Source organism: Helicoverpa armigera, chromosome 31, assembly GCF_030705265.1.
Source record: "Helicoverpa armigera isolate CAAS_96S chromosome 31, ASM3070526v1, whole genome shotgun sequence".
In the NCBI taxonomy this organism is placed as follows: Eukaryota; Metazoa; Arthropoda; class Insecta; order Lepidoptera; family Noctuidae; genus Helicoverpa; species Helicoverpa armigera.
In genome coordinates this window covers 486387-506950 of record NC_087150.1, presented here as the reverse complement: position 1 = coordinate 506950, position 20564 = coordinate 486387, and the positions used below count along the sequence as shown (strand labels likewise).

Sequence of the window (20564 nt, the reverse complement as noted above, 5' to 3'; positions counted from 1 at the left end):
TGGATTCCGTCCCAAAGTTCACAAGCGACGACATGACATACTTATCTGTAAAATGGTGCCAGATGTCGACGACAATGCGGACATATTCGGGTGGACTCCACAGCAAAAGCTTATTATCGCTCGTCGATGTTTGAACTATAGATGAAGACTGAGAAGGCGTTTCGAACGTACGAAGAACTAAAAACGGCGATAGTAAAAGAATTTCCCGAGGCCATTAATTGTAAATTATGAGAGAGTTGGATGACGAATCACAAGAATTAACGTGCATAAATACGCATCGAGGAATTTTCAAACAAACGCGTCTTTGTTCCTCTTCATCTTCCAGCGGCTCTTCAAACGACAACCATGACCCACGTCAATAACAGGGAAAAGAATAAAAGATGTATTCCGCATTGAACCGGATACAGAAGAAATACAAAAAATTTTTCGTCAGTTAAATACATAACAATACTTTTGACGAAGGCGCTATCTATAGTTGATCTGACATATCAACGTCGTCCATGTAATGTTATCTTGCATCTGAAAGGGAAAAATTAAGCCGGGTATCCACTTAGGTTCGCCGTGGTTTGCGAACGCGCCCGCTCCGCAAACCAAACATAATGGATACGTCGTGATGGCGGAGCGCGACGGGAGCACGACCGGAGTACGGCGGATCGCTCGGGAAGCGGTTTTTTGAGCGATCTCAAAAGGGATCGCAGTTTGGTCGTGGACGCGAGCGTGTCACGACATGTTTGTTAAGTTCGCGAACATGGAGTGGTCCGATGAAAAATGTCTACAGCTCATATAAACATAATGTTTTATGGGACCCACAAGATGAAAACTACAAGAAAAACAATTTAAAAGGAGACGCCTGGAAGATAATTGGCGAAGCATTAAACACTGAACCCGACTTATGTAAAAGTAAAATATCTATACTGTTATCTGGCTTTACCGACAGGATCACTGATGTTGCAGCCTAAGTGTGTACACTGAACACGTTAGCGGAACACACAGTGTTCGCAAACCACGGCAAACCTAAGTGGATACCCGGCTTCAGATGAACTAAGACGAGAAGAAACAGTAGAACCGCGTAAATTGAAGCTCGATACCATATAAATAGAGACACAAATAGCAAAGCTGATGAGTCCATGGAATATGACGATGTAAATATTTTACTATCTTAGGAAAATAGGGAAAAATCAGGGTTTACATATTCGTCTAAAATTAATTACGCTGGCTTTACTTTCGAGGGTGACATGAGAGAAATTTGTAATTTTTGTGATACTCTGAAATGTAGGAAAGAGACAAACGGGATGTGCTGCTCAAATGAAAAAATGCATCAAAGCAAGACCCGCCACCCTTAGTTAAAAGTCTCCTTAATGGCGACCATGCCCAGTCGAAACATTTTTTAGACAATATTCGTTCATATAACAGTGCTTTCCAAATGACTTCCTTTGGGGCAAAACAAATAACGGAAGGACCGTTCATGCCAACCTTTAAAATGCAAGGCCAAGTTTATCACCTTATTGGATCTTTACTGCCAGAAAATGAAACAAAACTTGTCAAAAAAGCACTTTCTTGAGTGGAAACTAAAACTTCAGCTTTTTAACCTGTACGAAATGCAAGGGTCCGAAAAACTCCCATGGAAACAGTGTTGAAACTTCACAATAATGTGAGAAAAAAGGTTAAAAATTGTTATAGAAATCTTACAACCCAGTCTAGTCTAAGACCCAAGAACATTTATCTAACACCCCGACCGCCGCATATAGGTACTATAGGAAGTGTTTCATTAAAGTAAGACATTCGACAGCAACTTACTCTCTTTGCCCTGTACTAAGCAGTTGTAGTTCGGGAAGCCTCGCAGACTCTGTCCGAAGTTACCCGTATTCGTTTTCGTACCGATGGCGGTGGTGTCTTCAACCTAAATAGACTTAAGGCTCGCACAAGAGTGTCTCACGCGACTATCACTGAGATAATGTATGCAGATGACTTATGTTTTTTAGCGGAATCCCCAGATGGGCTGCAGAGGCTTATGTCGAGACTACTGCAGGTATGTAGCAGATTTGACCTGAAGATAAATGTCAAGAAGACCGAAGTCTTGGCACAAAAAAGAATAAGATATTTAATAAGATAGTAATAAGTTAAGATAAGCACGTAGCTTTTCCTTTGTATAAATAGCGTAGTATATTCAATAAAGGGGTGCACTTCTTATTAGGTATTAGTTGCCTTGACTATACCTACACATGTAGATCTGTTGTTTTATTAACGTCTACCCTCATCAGAACCTAAGGACCCTGCCTGTCGGAAGGTTGGCAAGCCCAACATCACAAGCACACCAGCGAAACTCTCAAAATTAAGCGCCGATCCAAGTCGCTGTGGCTGAAATCGGCCAGGATCAATATACATATATGTATAACAAACAGTGAAAGCGACATTTTCAAAGAACTTCACAACGTTAGAGACGACCACATACGCGTAAGTAATAGCGGGACCTAAACAGCTTCCAACGCCACCAATACTAACACTACATAAAATGTTAGGAAAATATTTATGATGCTAGGAAAAACATTTATGATGCTAGCGTAGTGGGACCTACACTAATTGTTGAAGCATCAATATTGTTCATACTGTACTTGCATTGTGTTCGCCTCCCCAGTTGTCCCGTATATCGCACTACCAACGCACGCTACTAAATATTGTGACCGTACCAAATCGTATGTAACCTAATTGGAGTCAGAAAATAAAAGTGTATTAATTAGTATTCGATTTATTTACTTATCTCTGGACACGACACCCACACCATCTAAATTGGTGACCCTGAAACTGCACTAGGAAAAATATTTATGATCCTAGGAAAAATATTTATGATGCTAGGAAAAATATTTATGACGCTAGGAAAAACATTTATGATGCTAGGAAAAACATTTATGATCCTAGGAAAAATATTTATGATGCTAGAAAAAACATTTATGATCCTAGGAAAAATATTTATGATGCTAGGAAAAACATTTATGATTCTAGGAAAAATATTTATGATGCTAGGAAAAACATTTATGATCCTTGTAAAAAGGCAGGTCACTTTATTAAGGACTGCCCAAGGAAAAATAAACCCAATAGTCAGTAGACTTTATTTATAATGTTCAACTTTGTAAACGCTCCTGTCATGTTGACAGTTAATGTGAAATGTCACTCGCCCCTTTCCGCTCCCGGTACTTGGTGATTCTGCATGTTCATAATAATTACTCCTAATTAAAATCAGTGTTAATTTCAATATTAATTTTGTTTAAGCCCATAAACACATCACTATGTAAGTACACAGACAGAACATACGTCAGCCTTTAAGCCGTAAGCCGTAAGCCTTTTGCATGATTTGAGAACCTCCTTTTTTTAAGTCAGTTAAAAAACACGATTATAATGTCAAAAAGACACACCCAGTGCTGACGTACTTATACCACCGGCTTATACTAGCATGAAATGCATACGACTGGTAAACAGTTATTTGAACCTCTTTTTTTGAAATCGGTTAAAAAAACGCGATTGAAATATCTAACTAAAACATAGGAAACCAGTGCCGACGGCACACCACCAGCGGCAATAATAATACATATGCCGTATATTATTAATGCCAAAATTTCCTGCTTATATAAGCATTCCGGTTAAAAATGCGATTGAAATGTGGAAAACCATCATACACCCAGTGCCCACGACATATACAAACAGAAGATTTGTGCCGTCCACATTTTTAGTTGTGCCGTCGGCATTTTTAGTTGTACACTGTTTGTAAAATGCCAACTAACCAGTAACTTAAGTCTAATAGATTGGGAAGGTGTTATCCACGTCACTTGCCCACGCGTGCAGGCCGCCGATCACGTCGCGCACTTTGTGTCGCTCGTCTGTCGCTAGCATGTCTAGCACCATCTTAGCTGCGAGCTGAGAGTCGTTGCCGCGACGACAGATGAACACCACTGTGAAGAAAAAAACATGTGTTTGCTTTCAATTGTGTTAAAACACGGAAAAACTCGTCATGACAAGTTGGTCACCCATCCACCAAGCGACCTCGCTAAGCGTTCCTCAAACTTATATAAGCTGTTTATGTTTTTGTATGTACTTTCTAAGTATATCTTGGACACCGATGACTATGTTTCGGATGGCACGTTAAACTGTAGGTCCCGGCTATCATTGAACATCTTTGGCAGTCGTTACGGGTCAGGAACGAGTAAGTCTGCCAACAAGTCTCACCAAAGCGTATTGGGTTGCCCGGGTAACTGGGTTGAGGAGGTCAGATAGGCAATCGCTACATGTAAAACACTGGTAATCAGCTGCATCCGGTTAGACTGGAAGCCTACCTCAACATATACGCGCACACACACAGTTTTCAACTTTAGTGTAGAATAAGTGTTTAAATATAAATATAACTTATTTGCCTATATACTTACTTTAGTCTTCAATTATATAACTACTATATATACCTATATAACTACTTTAGTCAACAATAATAAGTAACATAGCGAATAAGAGCTTCCTCTCTCCTAACCCACTTATTTTGCTCGCTACCACCTAATAATACATGTGGAAAGCAATAAAAGTATTGAGTATTGAGCATATTTGGGAATTTCCCGTATGACATCTCCACGCGTCATTTTGTTCTCGAACTATTTACTTACTTACCAATTTCTTTATCTTCCACAACCTTCATCAGTCTATCCAAATTCTCTCCATTGAGCCTCTCAATAGGCCAATTATTAGCCCCTATAATATGGCACATTTGATACTCGGCGTCGGCTCTGACGTCCACTATGTACGGATCCACCTTCTCTTTCAGGAGTTGGGAGACCTCTGGAGCTGATATCCTGTTGCATTTCGGTAGGATGTGCAGGTCTAGTTCCTGTGGGAGGAGAGGTTAAGTTAAGATTGGGCTGGGCGGGTGGTTTAAATTGTTTTCTGTGTATTTATTCTATCTACATCTATGCTAATATTATAAAGAGGTAATATTTGTAAGTAGGGGGTATTTGTAATTTGTGGGGGGTAAAATCTTTGGAAACGCTAGTCGAATTTCCAAAATTCTTTCACTAATAGATAGCCTCAATATTCCTGAGTGCCATTGGCTATATTTTATCAAGGCACCTACACATAATATAGGGTCCGAAACTAATGAACCGATTTAAAAAATTCTTTCACTATTGGAAACTAGACAGTCGAGTCATACGGCCTATATTTTATCCGGGTACGAGTAGTTTCCACGGGAAGAAGGAAGTGCATTTGTGTTTTTAAACTATTAAATAAAACAATACATAAAAACATTAACATTATTTTTATTACGACAATTAATACATAGAACACACATACGAAAATGTATGTTAATAGCATTTTATCGCAAGTTTGTTCAATTGAAATACAACTATTCAACAAATTACACTTACTATATATAAAAAAAAATTAACAAGGTCAGTAAGGCACATGTGAACATTTCTAAAATGTACGCGAAATTACAATCTTTGTGCGAAAACACATGCTAGCTGTGGACTTTGACTTTTAACACGCTCATATTAGCTTCACTTGTAACTATGTATGTAAGAAAATCTTGGAATCTTAATTTGATCCATTTCCCGGTCTTCGATTAGGATGAAATTTTGCACACGCTCTGAGTTCTGATGACAATACATGACTAGTTAGGAAACGTCATTACAAATCCAATATGGCGGCCTCCCCAACATGGCGGACGTGCTTTAGCGTGTTTTTTAAACTATTGTTCGCTAGCACACAGCTCATTTGAGCTGTGAAATTCGTTGGGAGGTCCTTTGTCTATTAACTAGACATGAGCGATGAGCCACCCGAACTCACCGCCCACGGACCCGGTGGCCGGGAGTCGTCTCGCGACACCCGGCGCCCATGGTGTCTACCTGGTCCAGCGCGGCGGCCGGGATGAGAGGTGCGAACTCTCTGGCGTTCCGCCTCCTCCTCCTCGAGCATGACTGCTTTGCAGAAGGAGGAAACAAAGGCGTATTAGGGCGAAAACAGTAACATTCCTCTTACCCCAACCACCCGCAAGTTGGCGCACTACTTTCTTAGGAGATTTTGCGTTATAAAATCTCCGCTAGTAATTTTTTTCTCATCAAGGCCACTGTTCATTCAAATTATGTATTTCATAATAATACCCATCACATTTTTCAGCTTGAAAACTGAAACTCTGAACATTATGTTGCTTCACTAAATCACAGACATCTCTTTCATTTTTAGGCTTAAAAATCCTCAAATTCTTCTTAACGAGCACTTTTGAGAAAGTTTTTCTCGAAGCAGGTTTAATACCTTTAGACTTCATTTCGTTCACATACAAATTGTATAATTGAAATTGATTTTTCACATTCAAATCTATGTACATAATATGAGTGTTATCGGAAACGCAGAACTGACATTTCGGGCCAACTTTTGGTAGGGTATCCACATATTGGAGTACATTTTGGGATTTTATTGGACTTTTGGGGTTACCACACTTCGTGCGAGTGCCAAGCCAGCACCGTACCATGGCCTCTTTAAGTCCTAAAGTGTTCAAAAAGGTTACTCTACAAACTTGAACTTTTTCGTCGTTCAATATCAAATGGTAGATTTTTGAATCGCCCTTTCTTGAGACAATTCCTTTATGAGAACTTCTCCTTCGTTTCACAGGGACATTGTCAATTAAAGAACGAACATATTTCTTCTTGTCTTGCCATTCTAACTGCCAGAAGTCTTCGAAAATCTTCTGTCTATCAGAAGGCGTCAGTTTATTGCAGTGTCTGGTAACACTCTTGGCGCAAAATTCGGATTTGCAAGAAGGGTTTAGCCTTCTTTCGGATTTTAATACATCTTGTATCCAAATGGTCTTCTCTCCATCTTTCTGAGTTCGAAAACCAAAATAACTCTGTCCAGTCATACGTTTTTCTTTTTCGAGTTTTCTTCTTTCTGATTTTAGGCGGAATTCTTGTTTTTTCTGTGAAAGAAAATAAACTTTTAGAAAGAGTTCAGTCTTTACTGTATAGATGTTTTGTCTGTCGAAAGCGGGAGAGCCATACTTGTGTGTGTAAATGCACATGCACATTTTGTTTGTGTGCGTAAGCTCGCTCGTGCTCAGTATAGTTATCGGCACGAATCTTGAGCTCTGACCTACATCTGCGCAAAAGTGATTTATTAGCAAAGAACCAATCCCGAGTGACGGCTATGACGCGATGCGCTGCGGGCCAATCACCGCTTTAGCCCGGCCCCGCGCCTCACTTCATACCACAAAAGGAACCCAATAAATTACTTCTGCGCGAATGTGCATGTACAATGTGTGTAAATACACACACAAGCATGGCGCACCCGCTTTCCTGAGATAAAACATCTATGCATAGTTAAATAATAGTAAGTATTTAATAAAGATAAAAATATTACAAGCAACAATGTCGTCAATACCGCGAATGTCACGAAAACAAAATGAACTCAATAAAACCAATAATAAAATAGAAATAAAATAGAAAAACAACAAATAATTTTGAAAAACTTACCTCCAAACATTCGCAGTTTTGATTTTCTTTAAACACAGTTTCGAAACATACATTGCTTCTAAACCAGTGAAAATATCTTGTGACACTCTTCCCGAGTAACATAAGCTATATTTTATCCCGTCACGGGCAGTAGTTCCCACGGGGTAAAACCGCGGGAAATCGATTAGTAGAAATATATATTATGTTAAAATAACGGAGATAAAGTTATTACGTTCAACTAAATGTTTACTTTAGCCTTCCTTGGCAGATTTCCAGGTTTAAAATAATGGCAGCATTATAGAAATTAATTAGGTAATAATTATTTAAATAGTTCACTTACATACCACCTCTTCAACCAGAAAGCAAGAAATAACAAAAACACACATTTTTAATACCTTCATCTATGAAATGTTTTTCTTACATTAGTACAAGTAGTCAGTAACAATCCTAAAAGCTCTGAAACTACTGAACCGATTTGAAAATTTCTTACACTACTGGGAACACAAAGGAAGGAAAGAGCGGAGATGCCATAAGAAGCGTAGATCAGTCGCCTTCTTCTAGTTCATGAAATGTGCCATAGGCATGATCAGTTACTAGAACTAACGAGACGATCGGGTTCTTGTCAAATCAAGACGAATCTGTCAAAGATTCATCTCGATTGATTGGTGTTTTCATTTTGAAAATAGTGAGCGAGTTTGGTAGAAGACGTAAAAGAGTGGAGCTAGTAACGTCCCTTGTCTGCCGCATGCTTGTCGAATCAGATAGGAATCCCCTAAAATATTAATTTTATTCTAGTTCTCAACAACACACCTGTGAAAATTTTGACTGTCTAACAACCTGACGACAGACGGACACCGAAGATTTAGTAAGGGTCCTATTGAATTGAATTATAAAGCTGAATAGTTTGAACGCGCTAAACTCAGGAAGTAGTGGTCCGATTTGAAACATTCTTTCAGTGTTAGATAGCCCATTTATCGAGGCAGGCTATAGGCTACTTTTTATCCGGGTTCGTGCAGAGGTTCCCAAGGGATGCGGGTGAAACCGCTGGCAAAAGCTAGTACATAATATGATACCAATCACGGTTCATGAGATACAGCCTGGCGACAGACGGACACTCACAAATACTTAGTAACATGATCCTATTAGATAATAAATAATAGTTTAAAAAAACTAAAAAACACGCTTTTTATAGAAAAACGAACTAAAAAATATAAAATAAATTTTAATGAATTTAAATTTAGAAAACAGTGTTAAAAATTTCAAAGAATATAAATTAATAATAGTGTGAATACAAAAAAAATATATAAAAAAAAAGCGTGGGGTGCATGGTGTCAATAGTTATAAATATTTTATTGACAGATATGAGTACAGTGATTTTCATTTCGATAATATCTTAAAAAGCACCCCACGCTTTTTTTAAATATTTTTTTTTTGTATTCACACTATTATTAATTTATATTCTTTGAAATTTTTAACACTGTTTTCTAAATTTAAATTCATTAAAATTTATTTTATATTTTTTAGTTCGTTTTTCTATAAAAAGCGTGTTTTTTAGTTTTTTTAAACTATTATTTATTTTCTACTTTTTAGTTTGTTTTAAAACTATTATTTGTTTTGTAGAATTAAAATTCTCTTTAGTATACAAAAATTTGTCAATATTAGAGAAAACGGCTAAAGAAAATTATTGGAAATAAAAATTAACATCGAGTCCTGCCTTATCGACTGTAGAGAAAAAATCTAGAAAATTTAAATTAATTTTCTTACCTTATAGACTATAGATGAAAATTATATAAATTAACAAAAATCATATTTTGCACATTGAAAAGCCTAGAAGTCGGTGTCTAATGGATGTTACTAAGTTAATTTTGCCACCGACTTCTAGGCCGATGCACCTAAAATTAGCTTTTTTTTTGCTTTTTAGTGTTTTGGGAAGTCGGTTTAATTTTTTTGTAAAAAGGTTATTTATTTAAAGCTTTTCAGTGATACGAATAGTTGTCACTTTCCATACAAGTGGGAAGTTCTCATCAATACAAAGAATATAAGTCCAAACGAGGTACCTATTTTACATATTCAGTTGTCGAGTTCCCTCGACTTTCACTGGTCTCCATCATCAGGTCAGCTCCAAATCTTCACTGTTGCAAAGGTCTTGTCAATACAAATAATTTAAGCCCAAACACGAGGTAGTTTACATATTCAGTTGTCGAGCTCCCTCGACCCTCTCTGGTCTCCATCATCAGGTCAGCTCCAAATCTTCACAGTTGAATAGTGCTCTTAGGCGTACACCTGAGTGTCAAGTTTTTACCCTATGTATGCCTACAACTTTTGAAGGTTGCCCTCGATTTCTCAGGGTTTCCATCATCAGATCCTGACCTGATGACTATGGGACCAACTGGCAGCTATTCCGAGTCGAACAAAAAAGAATCACGTAAATCGGTCTATAAACCTCGGAGTAATCGATGTGTATGTGTAACCTCCTCCTTTTTGGGAAGTCGGTTAAAAATGGAATAATTTTATCAAATTAGTGTATTGTCATCGGTCTTCAATAAATCTACAAAGTTTGAACGAAATCTGGCCGTTTAAAGTGGGTCAAAATCGCGCCCAAAGAAGTCGGTTACAAACAAACATACAAACCTACAAACATACAGGTGAAGCTAATAAAAAGCGTGTAAAAACAAGTATCATTTACCTTATCATTAGCAGGCGCCTTACAATACGCTTCGTAGTCGACGAGATGCGTGATGGTGGGACTGTCCGAACACGCCGCGCACATCGAGTTACGCTTACGTAGCTGCACTGGAAATTAAATTAAATTATGAACTACACTACACTATATAACTTTTTTACTGAAATTGAGAAGATTAAGGGAAAAAATTAAGTATATAGGCATAAAAATTGCTTACAACGTGACTGCTTACAACGAGGTATATTTTGGGTCCAAAAAAAGTAAGTTTCCAATAAAAATTACAACCTAGAGTCGGACAATCGGAGGTGTCACATTCTCATCCACAATTAATCAATTAAGTTTAAACTACACACAGAAATAATATACACTTCTGGACACATCTATTGGCCCACCTTAGAGTTTAGGTTTTGATAGCCCCTACCGAAATATGATTGCTAGATTGAACAAAAACTGTTGATGCAGTTTTAAACCTGATACATTTTACCTTCTTTTTCGATCGTATTGTTTTAAATTTGAATTCAGAATACCATACAACATGGAGCTACGCCTAACAAGTCGGATATGCGCCTTGTTAAATTTGAAATTGGCAATTGATTTTTTTAATAAAAAACATGTTTTATCAAATAAAGGTTTAATTTAATAACGCGTGTTGCCTCCATGGGCATCTACCAAAGCTCTCATACGATTAGGCATAGAGTTTATCAATCGCTCTATGAAAGGCGAATGGCAGGCTTGTATGGGACTTTCGTACCGCTAATAAAATTTCGTGTTTTGGGATATTTTTTGTTTTAATTGATGGGTAATATGATAGACAAGCCCTTTGTAAATTCTTAGATTTTTAGAACTTGGGAAGTAAAAGTTATAACCAGTTTTGTTTTTTAAGGTTATGTACCACAGTATACCCATATAAGTTGTTTTAGCTAGGTACATAAACATTGTTATGGGTTATAATTGGTGGGTAATATGATAGGCAAGCCCTTTGTAAATTCTTAGATTTTTAGAACTTGGGAAGTAAAAGTTATAACCAGTTTTGTTTTTTAAGGTTATGTACTACAGTGTACCCATGTAAGTTGTTTTAGCTAGGTACATAAACATTGTTATGGTAATGATAAAATAAATGTTCTACCTAGCTTGTCTCTTAATATTGGGTGTGTTTTAGGTAGGTACGTACAATTAGGTAAATAGATAGATAGATAAGGATCGTACCCACTCAGTAGAGTGCATTTAGGAGATACCTGTCCAGCAGCGGACTGCAACAGTTTGATAATGGTCAAGTTCTCGGGTTTCGAGTGTGGTATAATAAAACAACTTTGTTTTTGTAGGAATATACATCAATTTTATTGTTCTTATAATTATTTAATCTATTCTTAGTATTATTTCATCAACATAGAAACTCATGTGCAGAAATACCCAGACCCAGAACAACTACTTGCAGATCATTCAAATATTTGTTCCGTGCGGCAAACATGGTCAGCAGGTGATATCTGGAAAATATTTAAGTGATTTTGAGTATGATTCAACATTGCTTTAAATAACTATTTTAACAGTGTTACACAAACCAAGTTAGGCAAGTAAACAATACATGTAAGAGGTCACTTATATGTTTGTTAATGTACAAACACAACAATGATCGTTTACAGGACAAACTGTAAATATTTTTACAACCACAACAATGTTTGTTATTTTTTCAAATAATGTTAAGATTAGTTTTAGGTACATTCATATTATTTTAGTATGAAATCGTGTAGTTTATATGGTGAGTCTACTTTTTAACACGTAAAAGTTCTCACTTCGTAACTGGCACACTCGTACGCAAAATGTTATTTGAAAACTACTTACATCTCTAGGATATGTCCACAGCCGAATAGTATTGACGATATCTTCACTCTCATCGGATAAAGCGTGCCTTCGTATTCACGACAAGCGACCGTTGCAATTGATGCATTGCAAACTACAATAACAACACAAGTAATAAAGCGTCCTTTCGCGAAAGTACTATTAACAGATAGAGTACGGAGGAGCAGTTCCTCGACTCAACGTAAAAATTACCAAATAATTTGCTTAAATTGCTCAGATGCAGTAACAAACCACAATCCAAAACAACAGCAAAGAACTGAACAGACACTGACAGACAGAGACTAGACTCTGAAAGATATCCGTTACCTGTCAATAAAATAATTGCCAATACAAAATAAAAACATTGATGATGAAAATAATTTATATAATTAAATTGTTAATTATTTAGATAGTATGCAATAATTATTCATTTTAAGGTATAATATGTAATTGGTTAATTATATTTACTGTTATTTCTATGTTTAAATAATTATTTATCATTTCGAGCCTCGTGATATTTTACAAATGGCAACTTCTAAAAACAGAACTACGTTTAGTTGCGTTTAGTTTAAGATTATATTACGTTTAATTACTTGAATCTTTTAATTGGTATAATTAATTAATCCGGAGTTCTAAAAATACTACACTAACATGAAAATAAATGACTTAGTTGCCTTAATAATTGGTACAAATTCTAGAACTGAACAACGACAAAAATATGCGGTACGAAATCTGCCATTCTCCTTTTGAGGGATCATCTCCCATTCCTCTTCTATGGCAGTTTTAAACTCCTGTATCGTCTGGGCAACTGGCTGACGAGCCCTAACACCTCATTTTAGCTCGTCCCACATGTGTTCAATGTGGTTCATGTCTGGGCTTCTGGCTAGCCAGTCCATAACTGTGATATTCACATTCCGAAGATATTCCTTGACAATGCCGGCCGCATGGGCTCTTGCATTATCATGCATAAAAATTAAATTTGGGCCCACATAGTCGGCGTATGGTATCACGTGAGGTCCTAAGCACTCACGAATGTACCTTTCAGCATTTAATGTTGGCAGCCGTGGTCCTGTTACGACCTGAAGTTGTGTTTTGCCGCTCGCGGATATACCGCCCCAGACAGTCCAGGAGCCAACGCCATAAGCAACCCTCTCTTCAAAGCAGCATTGTGCGAAACGCTCTCTCTTACATCGGTAGCCTTTCTTCCTTCCATCATTGCCATGTAACACAATTTTAGACTCATCAGAAAAGAGTACACGGCTCCAATCTTGCTGTGTCCAATTTAAATGACTGCGTGCGAAATGAAGGCGCGCTGTTCGGTGGGCTCGCGTTAGTTTGGGCCCATTAGCTGACTTGTGTGGTACCATATCGCGTTCTTTCAACCTTCTCCGAACAGTTCGAGCACTCAAAGATACTCCGTGGAAGTCGCGAAGTTGGTTTTGTATCTCAATGGAGGTAAGGTGACGATTTCTCAAGCTGGTCGTCACGATGAATCGATCCTGCGTTTCAGTTGTGACCCGAGATCGTGGCCTTCCTTGGCGACGAACAAAGCCGCCAGTCTCTAGATACCTCGGATAAACATTTCGGACCGCAGATTGACTTAAATTAAGTAGAGCACTCACGTTTCTTTGGCTGTGTCCGGCCTGAATAAGTGCCATAGCTTGAGCGGCGACTTCAGCTGAAGTATCCGTAGATTATGGATAGAACCTCGTCTTAATGTTAAGAATAAGTAATGTTTGTTGCAAAACCAAAGATATCAATCACTTTTTCAAGAATTAAATCCAAGTAAACCAATAAAACCAAGTTTTCTTAGTAATCGATTGTTTGATATCAACAAACAGGTTCCAAATTGTCTTTTGTTTCTTTAAATTCTGTGTTCGAAATTCAAAAAAAGACTATTGAATAAAATTGTGAATGTGCAAGGTTCAAAACTGCATCATACCTTTTTCCTCGAGCTATTAAAAAATTTTGGCTAGGACCAAACGAAACTGAAAATACAAGGTGGGCCAATAGATGTGTCCAGAAGTGTATAATCTACACCATCACAACATAGTATAAAACAAAGTCGCTATTTTTGTCCCTATGTCCCTTCGTACGCTTAAATCTTCAAAATTACGCAACCGATTTCGCTGCAGATTTTAATAGGTAGAGTAATTAAACAAAATTAACCCGTAACAAAATTAACATACATTAAATAGTGGGGAAATACTGTTATCGCGTGCGAAGCCGCCATCGTAAGCTAGTATATAACAAAATAGCCGTTTTCCGCGGTTTCACCCGCGTCCCGTGGGAGCTACTGCCCGCACAGGGATAAAATATAGCCTATGTTACTCGCAGATAATGTAGCTTTCGAATGGTGAAAGAATATTTAAAATCGGTCGAGTAGTTTTTGAGTTTATCCATTACAACCAAACAAACAAAGTTTTCCTCTTTATAATATTAGTATAGAAGTATAGATAACTCACCAGTCCTAGCAGTCATGTCTTCGGCATCGAATATGAACATTCTCTCGACGAGCAGCTTGCGCGGCGACACGTCCAGGATGCACTTTATAGCTTCCATCGCTTGTAGTGTACCTGTGTGTGACAGATAGTCGTTATAGTGACGGATTATGAAAAGAAAAGTAATTAAATGGATTTTAACAAAAGTAACTGACTAGTTGTTGCGCTCTTAGGTTAAATTACTGACGTTTTAACATTGATATACAAAAACCCAAGATGAACACTAATTCTGTCTCTTTCTATAAGGTACAAGCATACGTTATTGCAAGTTCAACTTTACTGCAAGTCGTTATTACAACGCACTGTAGTTAAAGCAATAAAATGTTACGACCGCAGTGGTCGGCTAGGAGAAAGCAAATGAGAGCACAATTTTGAATGTTGCGCTCATTTGGTGAGGACGTTTTTGAGACGTTGAGTGTGCATCTTGGGTTTTTGTATATCAATGCGTTTTAAATAAAATTTGGTACTGACTACCTTTACAAGAGCAAAAGTTTATGTTTTTTGTTTTACATTTTGAGAAAACTACAGCTCATATATCGAAATGATTGCGAAGCTATTTTTGTTTTTTTTTTGCGATAAGATGGGACCCTGTGGCTGCGGGTTGTTCGAAAGAGATACCGCGGTCCGGCGCTGGTACATACGCGGCCTACGACGGAACACGACGGTGTTTAGTCAGTAAGAGGCTGACACTCCCTCACCGCGCGTCACCCACAGCGGGAGGGGGTCATAAGATGATTTTTGACGTCGTTTAAAAAAAAATAGATGGACCCCTGTGTAGGGGGTGGAGCAGTAATACATTACCTATGAGCCCGGGCACGGGGCCGGCGACGCCATGCGCTGAGCACGAGCCCACCGCGTCAGGCGCGGGGGGCGAGGGAAACACGCAGCGGTAACATGGACCCCTGTGTAGGGGGTCCAGCAGTAATACATTACCTATGAGCCCGGGCACGGGGCCGGCGACGCCATGCGCTGAGCACGAGCCCACCGCGTCAGGCGCGGGGGGCGAGGGAAACACGCAGCGGTAACATGGACCCCTGTGTAGGGGGTCCAGCAGTAATACATTACCTATGAGCCCGGGCACGGGGCCGGCGACGCCATGCGCTGAGCACGAGCCCACCGCGTCAGGCGCGGGGGGCGAGGGAAACACGCAGCGGTAACATGGACCCCTGTATGTGCTGCCCTGAGAATTCATATATACTATTTTTATTACAGTTGGGTAAATGTTTAAGGAAGCTGTGAAAGGATTTATAAGAAAACTAGCGTCTGCCAGCGGTTTACCCGCGTCCCGTGGAAACTACTATGCGCATGCAAATAAAATTACTTAATACTAATTTTTATATCTTGTTTAACAAAATTAAGAATTGAAATAAATTGTCAAGCTTCTTTAATCACCCTAGTCTTACAATTTGAAAATTCTTCCAGTCTTTAGCCAGCTCTTTTACCGACGAAAGCTATGATGTACCTTCTACCCTTGTGCATGAAGTAAGTCCAACGGGACTCGAGTGAAAGTGCTTGCTTTAGCTTGTACAAACTACAAGTAAAGATATTCTCACCTTCTGTACAGTATGTGTATCACTTCTATACCCGTATATTGTCAGCTGACCCTCCATCTTGAGCGCACTGCCCGATATTAACGGTAACTGCAATACAAAATAATAAATGCACATACAAATCATTACCTGACTTCTCTTACAAGTAAAAACACAGCTACGATACAATGTTTTATCATTATGTTCCAGTTCATATCTTCCGGCTCCATCATCAGATCAGTTCGACAGCACCATATTATTGTATTGTCATCAGAACTACATATTCCTGCAATTTATGATTACGGTTCTCGAAAGATGGCTAAATAAATTAATATGGTGGAGGGATGGACCTTCGAAGCTATGACATAGGTACATACAGGTCAACTTCAATGCGTGTAAAATTTTTATGTCAAAGCAACTTTACGCATAAACATACATAACAGAAGAGATAGAGAGTGAGAGAGTGGTGGTAGGAAGAGACAATGAGAAGACGGCGAGAGGGAGAGAGAGACAGAAGAGTACTGATGGGAAGAGAAATACATAAAAGAGTGAAAGTAAAAAAAAAAACCGGCCAAGTGCGAGTCGGACTCGTGCACGAAGGGTTCCGTAAATTACAGTTAAATCAACCTATCTCAAAAACTATAAGAGATACTTTGATCAAACCAAAAATCGTTGAAAGAGTTAATTAGCATGCATCACCTCTATTTTTTTTAGAATTTTATACCCCGTAGTTATAAAAATAGAGGGGGGGGACATACTTTTTACGACTTTGAGAGCTGATATCTCAAAAACCGTTCACTTTAAGAAAAATGTTTTTTAGAAAACTTTATATCATTTTAAAAGACCTTTCCATTGATACCCCACACGGGTATGTACATCGAAAAAAAAAATTTCATCCCTCAGTTACATGTATGGGGGGCCCCACCCCCAATTCTTTTTTTTACTATTTAGTGTCATATTTTTGTAGCGGTTCATACAACACATATTCCCATCAAATTTCATCACTGTAGTACTTATAGTTTCCGAGTAAATCGGCTGTGACAGACGGACAGACGGACAGACGGACAGACGGACATGACGAAACTATAAGGGTTCCGTTTTTGCCATTTTGGCTACGGAACCCTAAAAAGGATATGAAGCTTTACTTTTGAGGAACTCAATTCCTAAATAGCGTAACACGACGCCGACACTTTGTGTGCATTAGTTTTAAGTAGTTTATATAAAATATGTATTAGTATATGATTTAGTTATAATATTTATGTATAGTGTTTTCTATGGGCCTTGATGCCTGATTTAAATAAATAAATAATATACATAACAGAAGAGATTGAAAGACAGGTAGCGAGAGAGAGACAGTAGAATGCGACAGTTCTGATGGAAGAGAGAAAGAAGAGATAAGAGATCGTGGTAGAAGAGAGAAACTACGGAGCTTAAAGCTATTCCTTACAATTTTACTGGCTACACATCTTTATTTGACGTACTGTTACGGAGTGGGTCGGAAAAAATATATTTTTTTTACTATTTAATTAGCTAAAATAGAGATGTATTGAAAATTAATTACATACAATTATTAGAAAGTTATTTGCCCGACGGAAGTCCAATCCAAACTAAAGAAATAATTGATATCGCTAATTTCAATAACAACGGTTTCCTATTGCATTGACGTCAATGCCATGGTCAGCAATTTTATTTCATATTTCAAGCAGGGGTTATTTCGATATAACAGTACCTTAGTGAGACAGCTAAGATCGCTGAGCAGGTACCGAGTAGGTACGTTGTCGGTGCAGTCCAGTATGACATCATAGTGCTTGGCTATCTCCAGGGCGTTCTTAGAGTCCAGCTGTACGTTGTACGGAGTCACTTTTATACGGGAGTTTATGCTAGAAGAAATATATTGTGAAATTAGAATGTGTTCATCATCTGTGTAGCCTTTTTTCTAAATATGTTGGGGTTGGCTTCCAGTGGAACCGGATGCAGCTGAGTACCAGTGTGATACTAGGAGCAACTGCCTAATCTGACCTCCTCAACCCAGTTACCCGGGTAACCCATCACTCAAATCAAATCAAAAGTGATTTATTCAAAGTAGGCTGAAAATCAGCACTTTTTGAACGTCAAATCTACAAAAGACAGCCCCCAAAACGCCCGCCCTTCACCACTTCCTATGTGTTTTTGCTGGGAAGAAGAAGTGGTGGAACAAACTCCCCAGCAACTTTTTAGTAAGACTGGTTGTGAACTTTCTGGATTCTGACTAGTCGTAACAGCTGTCAAAGATGTTCTAATGACGGCTGGGATCCACCCCTTACCCCGGGACTTAGCGTAAATGCCCACTGCCCAACGGACAGAGAAAGTTATCCATTAATGGTATACATATATACAATTATGGCGGGTCAACCCTGATTGGTGGGTAAAATCTAAAGGCCAAGAGGTGTGTGGGCAAGCAATAAACCAGAAGTGGGACAACAATAAATAAAATTTTGGGCTAACAGTAAATAAAAATGATGGCACACATACCTTCTAAGTGTAGCGGCAGCCGACTCCGCCTTACTGATATTCTCATCGTGTTCGTAGTGCAGAATCTGTCTGTGTATGTTAGTGATCTCCACCACGTCATAGTCTATTATACCAATCTCTCCTGCAGACAAAACCAAATTTTAATTAGATTAGAGAAGAAAATCATGTTGATTTTATACAAAATTGTTCCAGACCAATTAACTCTTCAGATTAATAATATTAGTATTGATGTGTATAATAACATTATTTAACAAAGAGGAGGAATTTGGCAGCCCAAGCATTGTACTTTAAAAAGGCGTTTGTGTAAAGTCGACATCAGTGTCCTGAAACAAGTTTGAGGCCCTTTCAGTCTCCAAGAATGTTAAACTTCTTGATCAAGAAGCGAAACAGCAAAAAGTTTCTCACCAACGCCAGCCGCAGCAAGATACATCGCCGCTGGGCATCCGAGGCCTCCAGCGCCTACTACCAGCACTCTAGCCTGACAGATGCGAGCCTGACCTGACACCCCTATATCTCGGAGTAGAATCTGTCGGCTATACCTGGGGACAACAATAATAAACATTTAAAGCTACTAAGCTACTAAGAAAAGCTACTAAGGAACAACTTCATGGCTAAATAAAAAAAATATATTTATAACCCTGCTTGACAAATGGGTTATCTTATACGTAACACTGACCTGAGTAGTTTCTGAGATAAGTGCGTTCTAACAAAAAAATACAACTCTTCTTAGTGAAAAATTATTTCAGTGATGGATAGCCGATTTATCAAGGAAGGCTATGCTTTTTATCTGAATGATTTTATAGTTTAGCTACTAAGATTTATTATAATAATTTTAACAAGCTAATAGTGTCATAAAACTTACCTCTCTATGGCCCATTTGGGTAGCTGCCCACATTTGACCATAGATTCAGTCTCTTTACTCTGTAATCCTGGACTTATTTCTGTCTGATTCTGGAAAAAATAACAACACTTATTATTTTAAATATGTAACTTTATGGATGTATGAACATAGGCCTCTCTCAATAAACGGCAATTGGCTGATATGATGATGATGAATACTTAAGGAGGTTTGTCTTCAGTTGTGTTGGATTTTCATCCCATCACACTGAGAGCGAGGGAATAGTGTGTGCACTTGTCTGAGCAAAAGCTTGTGCACTGCATGTGCAGCTAGCTGATCTCCTATATGAAATCGTGGCCGAAATCGGCTTTGAATGCCATTATTATTATTTCTTTAATACTTTCGGTCAGTGGGTCGTCTTAGGAGCGGAGCACATTTTCTACAATGGCGGACTTAACTTGTAAAATTGCTTGGAGTCAACAGATTGCTTGTATAAAGTATCTGATTGCCTACATTACTAGGGAACTTAAAACACGGACAAGTCAATTCTATAAAGTGCGTAAATACCTGTACTTAAATTTAACCATGTTTGCACAAATGTTGTGCCGGTATTACAATAAGTATGGGTAAATATGTAATATTTTAATTTGAATAATAAATGCTGCGTTGTATCATGCATGGAATGGCATGCTTTGCAATTATACACCTACAACCAAGGATTTTGGCCTCAAAAATATATAAATCGTTAAATTGCAAACTTTTAAAACGTTTTCACTGAAAATTTTCAACTTACAGTAAACAATTCTTTCCGTAGTTTCTCAAACTCTCTTTCCTTTTCCATTAAAGTTTTACGCAACTCTTTGATTTCATTTTCTAACGCATTCAACTGCTCCATTTTTTGATAATTTTTCATAAAAGGACGGGTAAAAAATATTTTTCACGGAGCACAAAATAAATACAACCGTAGAACGATTTGTTGGTTGGAAAACCATTCCAGACTACCATTACTTGTATTTGGAACACAACATTCGATAGTGAGTGAAATCACAGTTGTACTTGTACTAAAGTGCGAAAGATACAGCTATAATAGTAATGCATTACATTACAATAATCTGTCATACATGAAACGCGCCCCCTTGAAAAGAATCTAGTGGTGCTCCATCGAAATAATAGTCGATTGTCTCATGT

The 20564-nt window shown here is 38.1% G+C and overlaps 1 protein-coding gene across 1 annotated transcript; it reads right to left on the bottom strand.

Annotated features, from left to right (window-relative positions):
* Positions 1 to 3781: 3781 nt before the first annotated feature.
* Positions 3782 to 20368, bottom strand: LOC110383110 (adenylyltransferase and sulfurtransferase MOCS3). The gene is made up of 11 exons (XM_064043385.1): positions 20170 to 20368; positions 19401 to 19489; positions 18944 to 19077; positions 18539 to 18659; positions 17757 to 17907; positions 16052 to 16138; positions 15564 to 15678; positions 14463 to 14573; positions 10165 to 10271; positions 4648 to 4864; positions 3782 to 3944 (listed from the first exon to the last, which is right to left on the bottom strand). The coding sequence occupies exons 1-11, from the start codon at positions 20287 to 20289 to the stop codon at positions 3790 to 3792; spliced, it is 1407 nt and encodes a 468-aa protein (XP_063899455.1). The 5' UTR covers positions 20290 to 20368; the 3' UTR covers positions 3782 to 3789.
* Between the last annotated feature and the right edge of the window lie 196 nt (positions 20369 to 20564).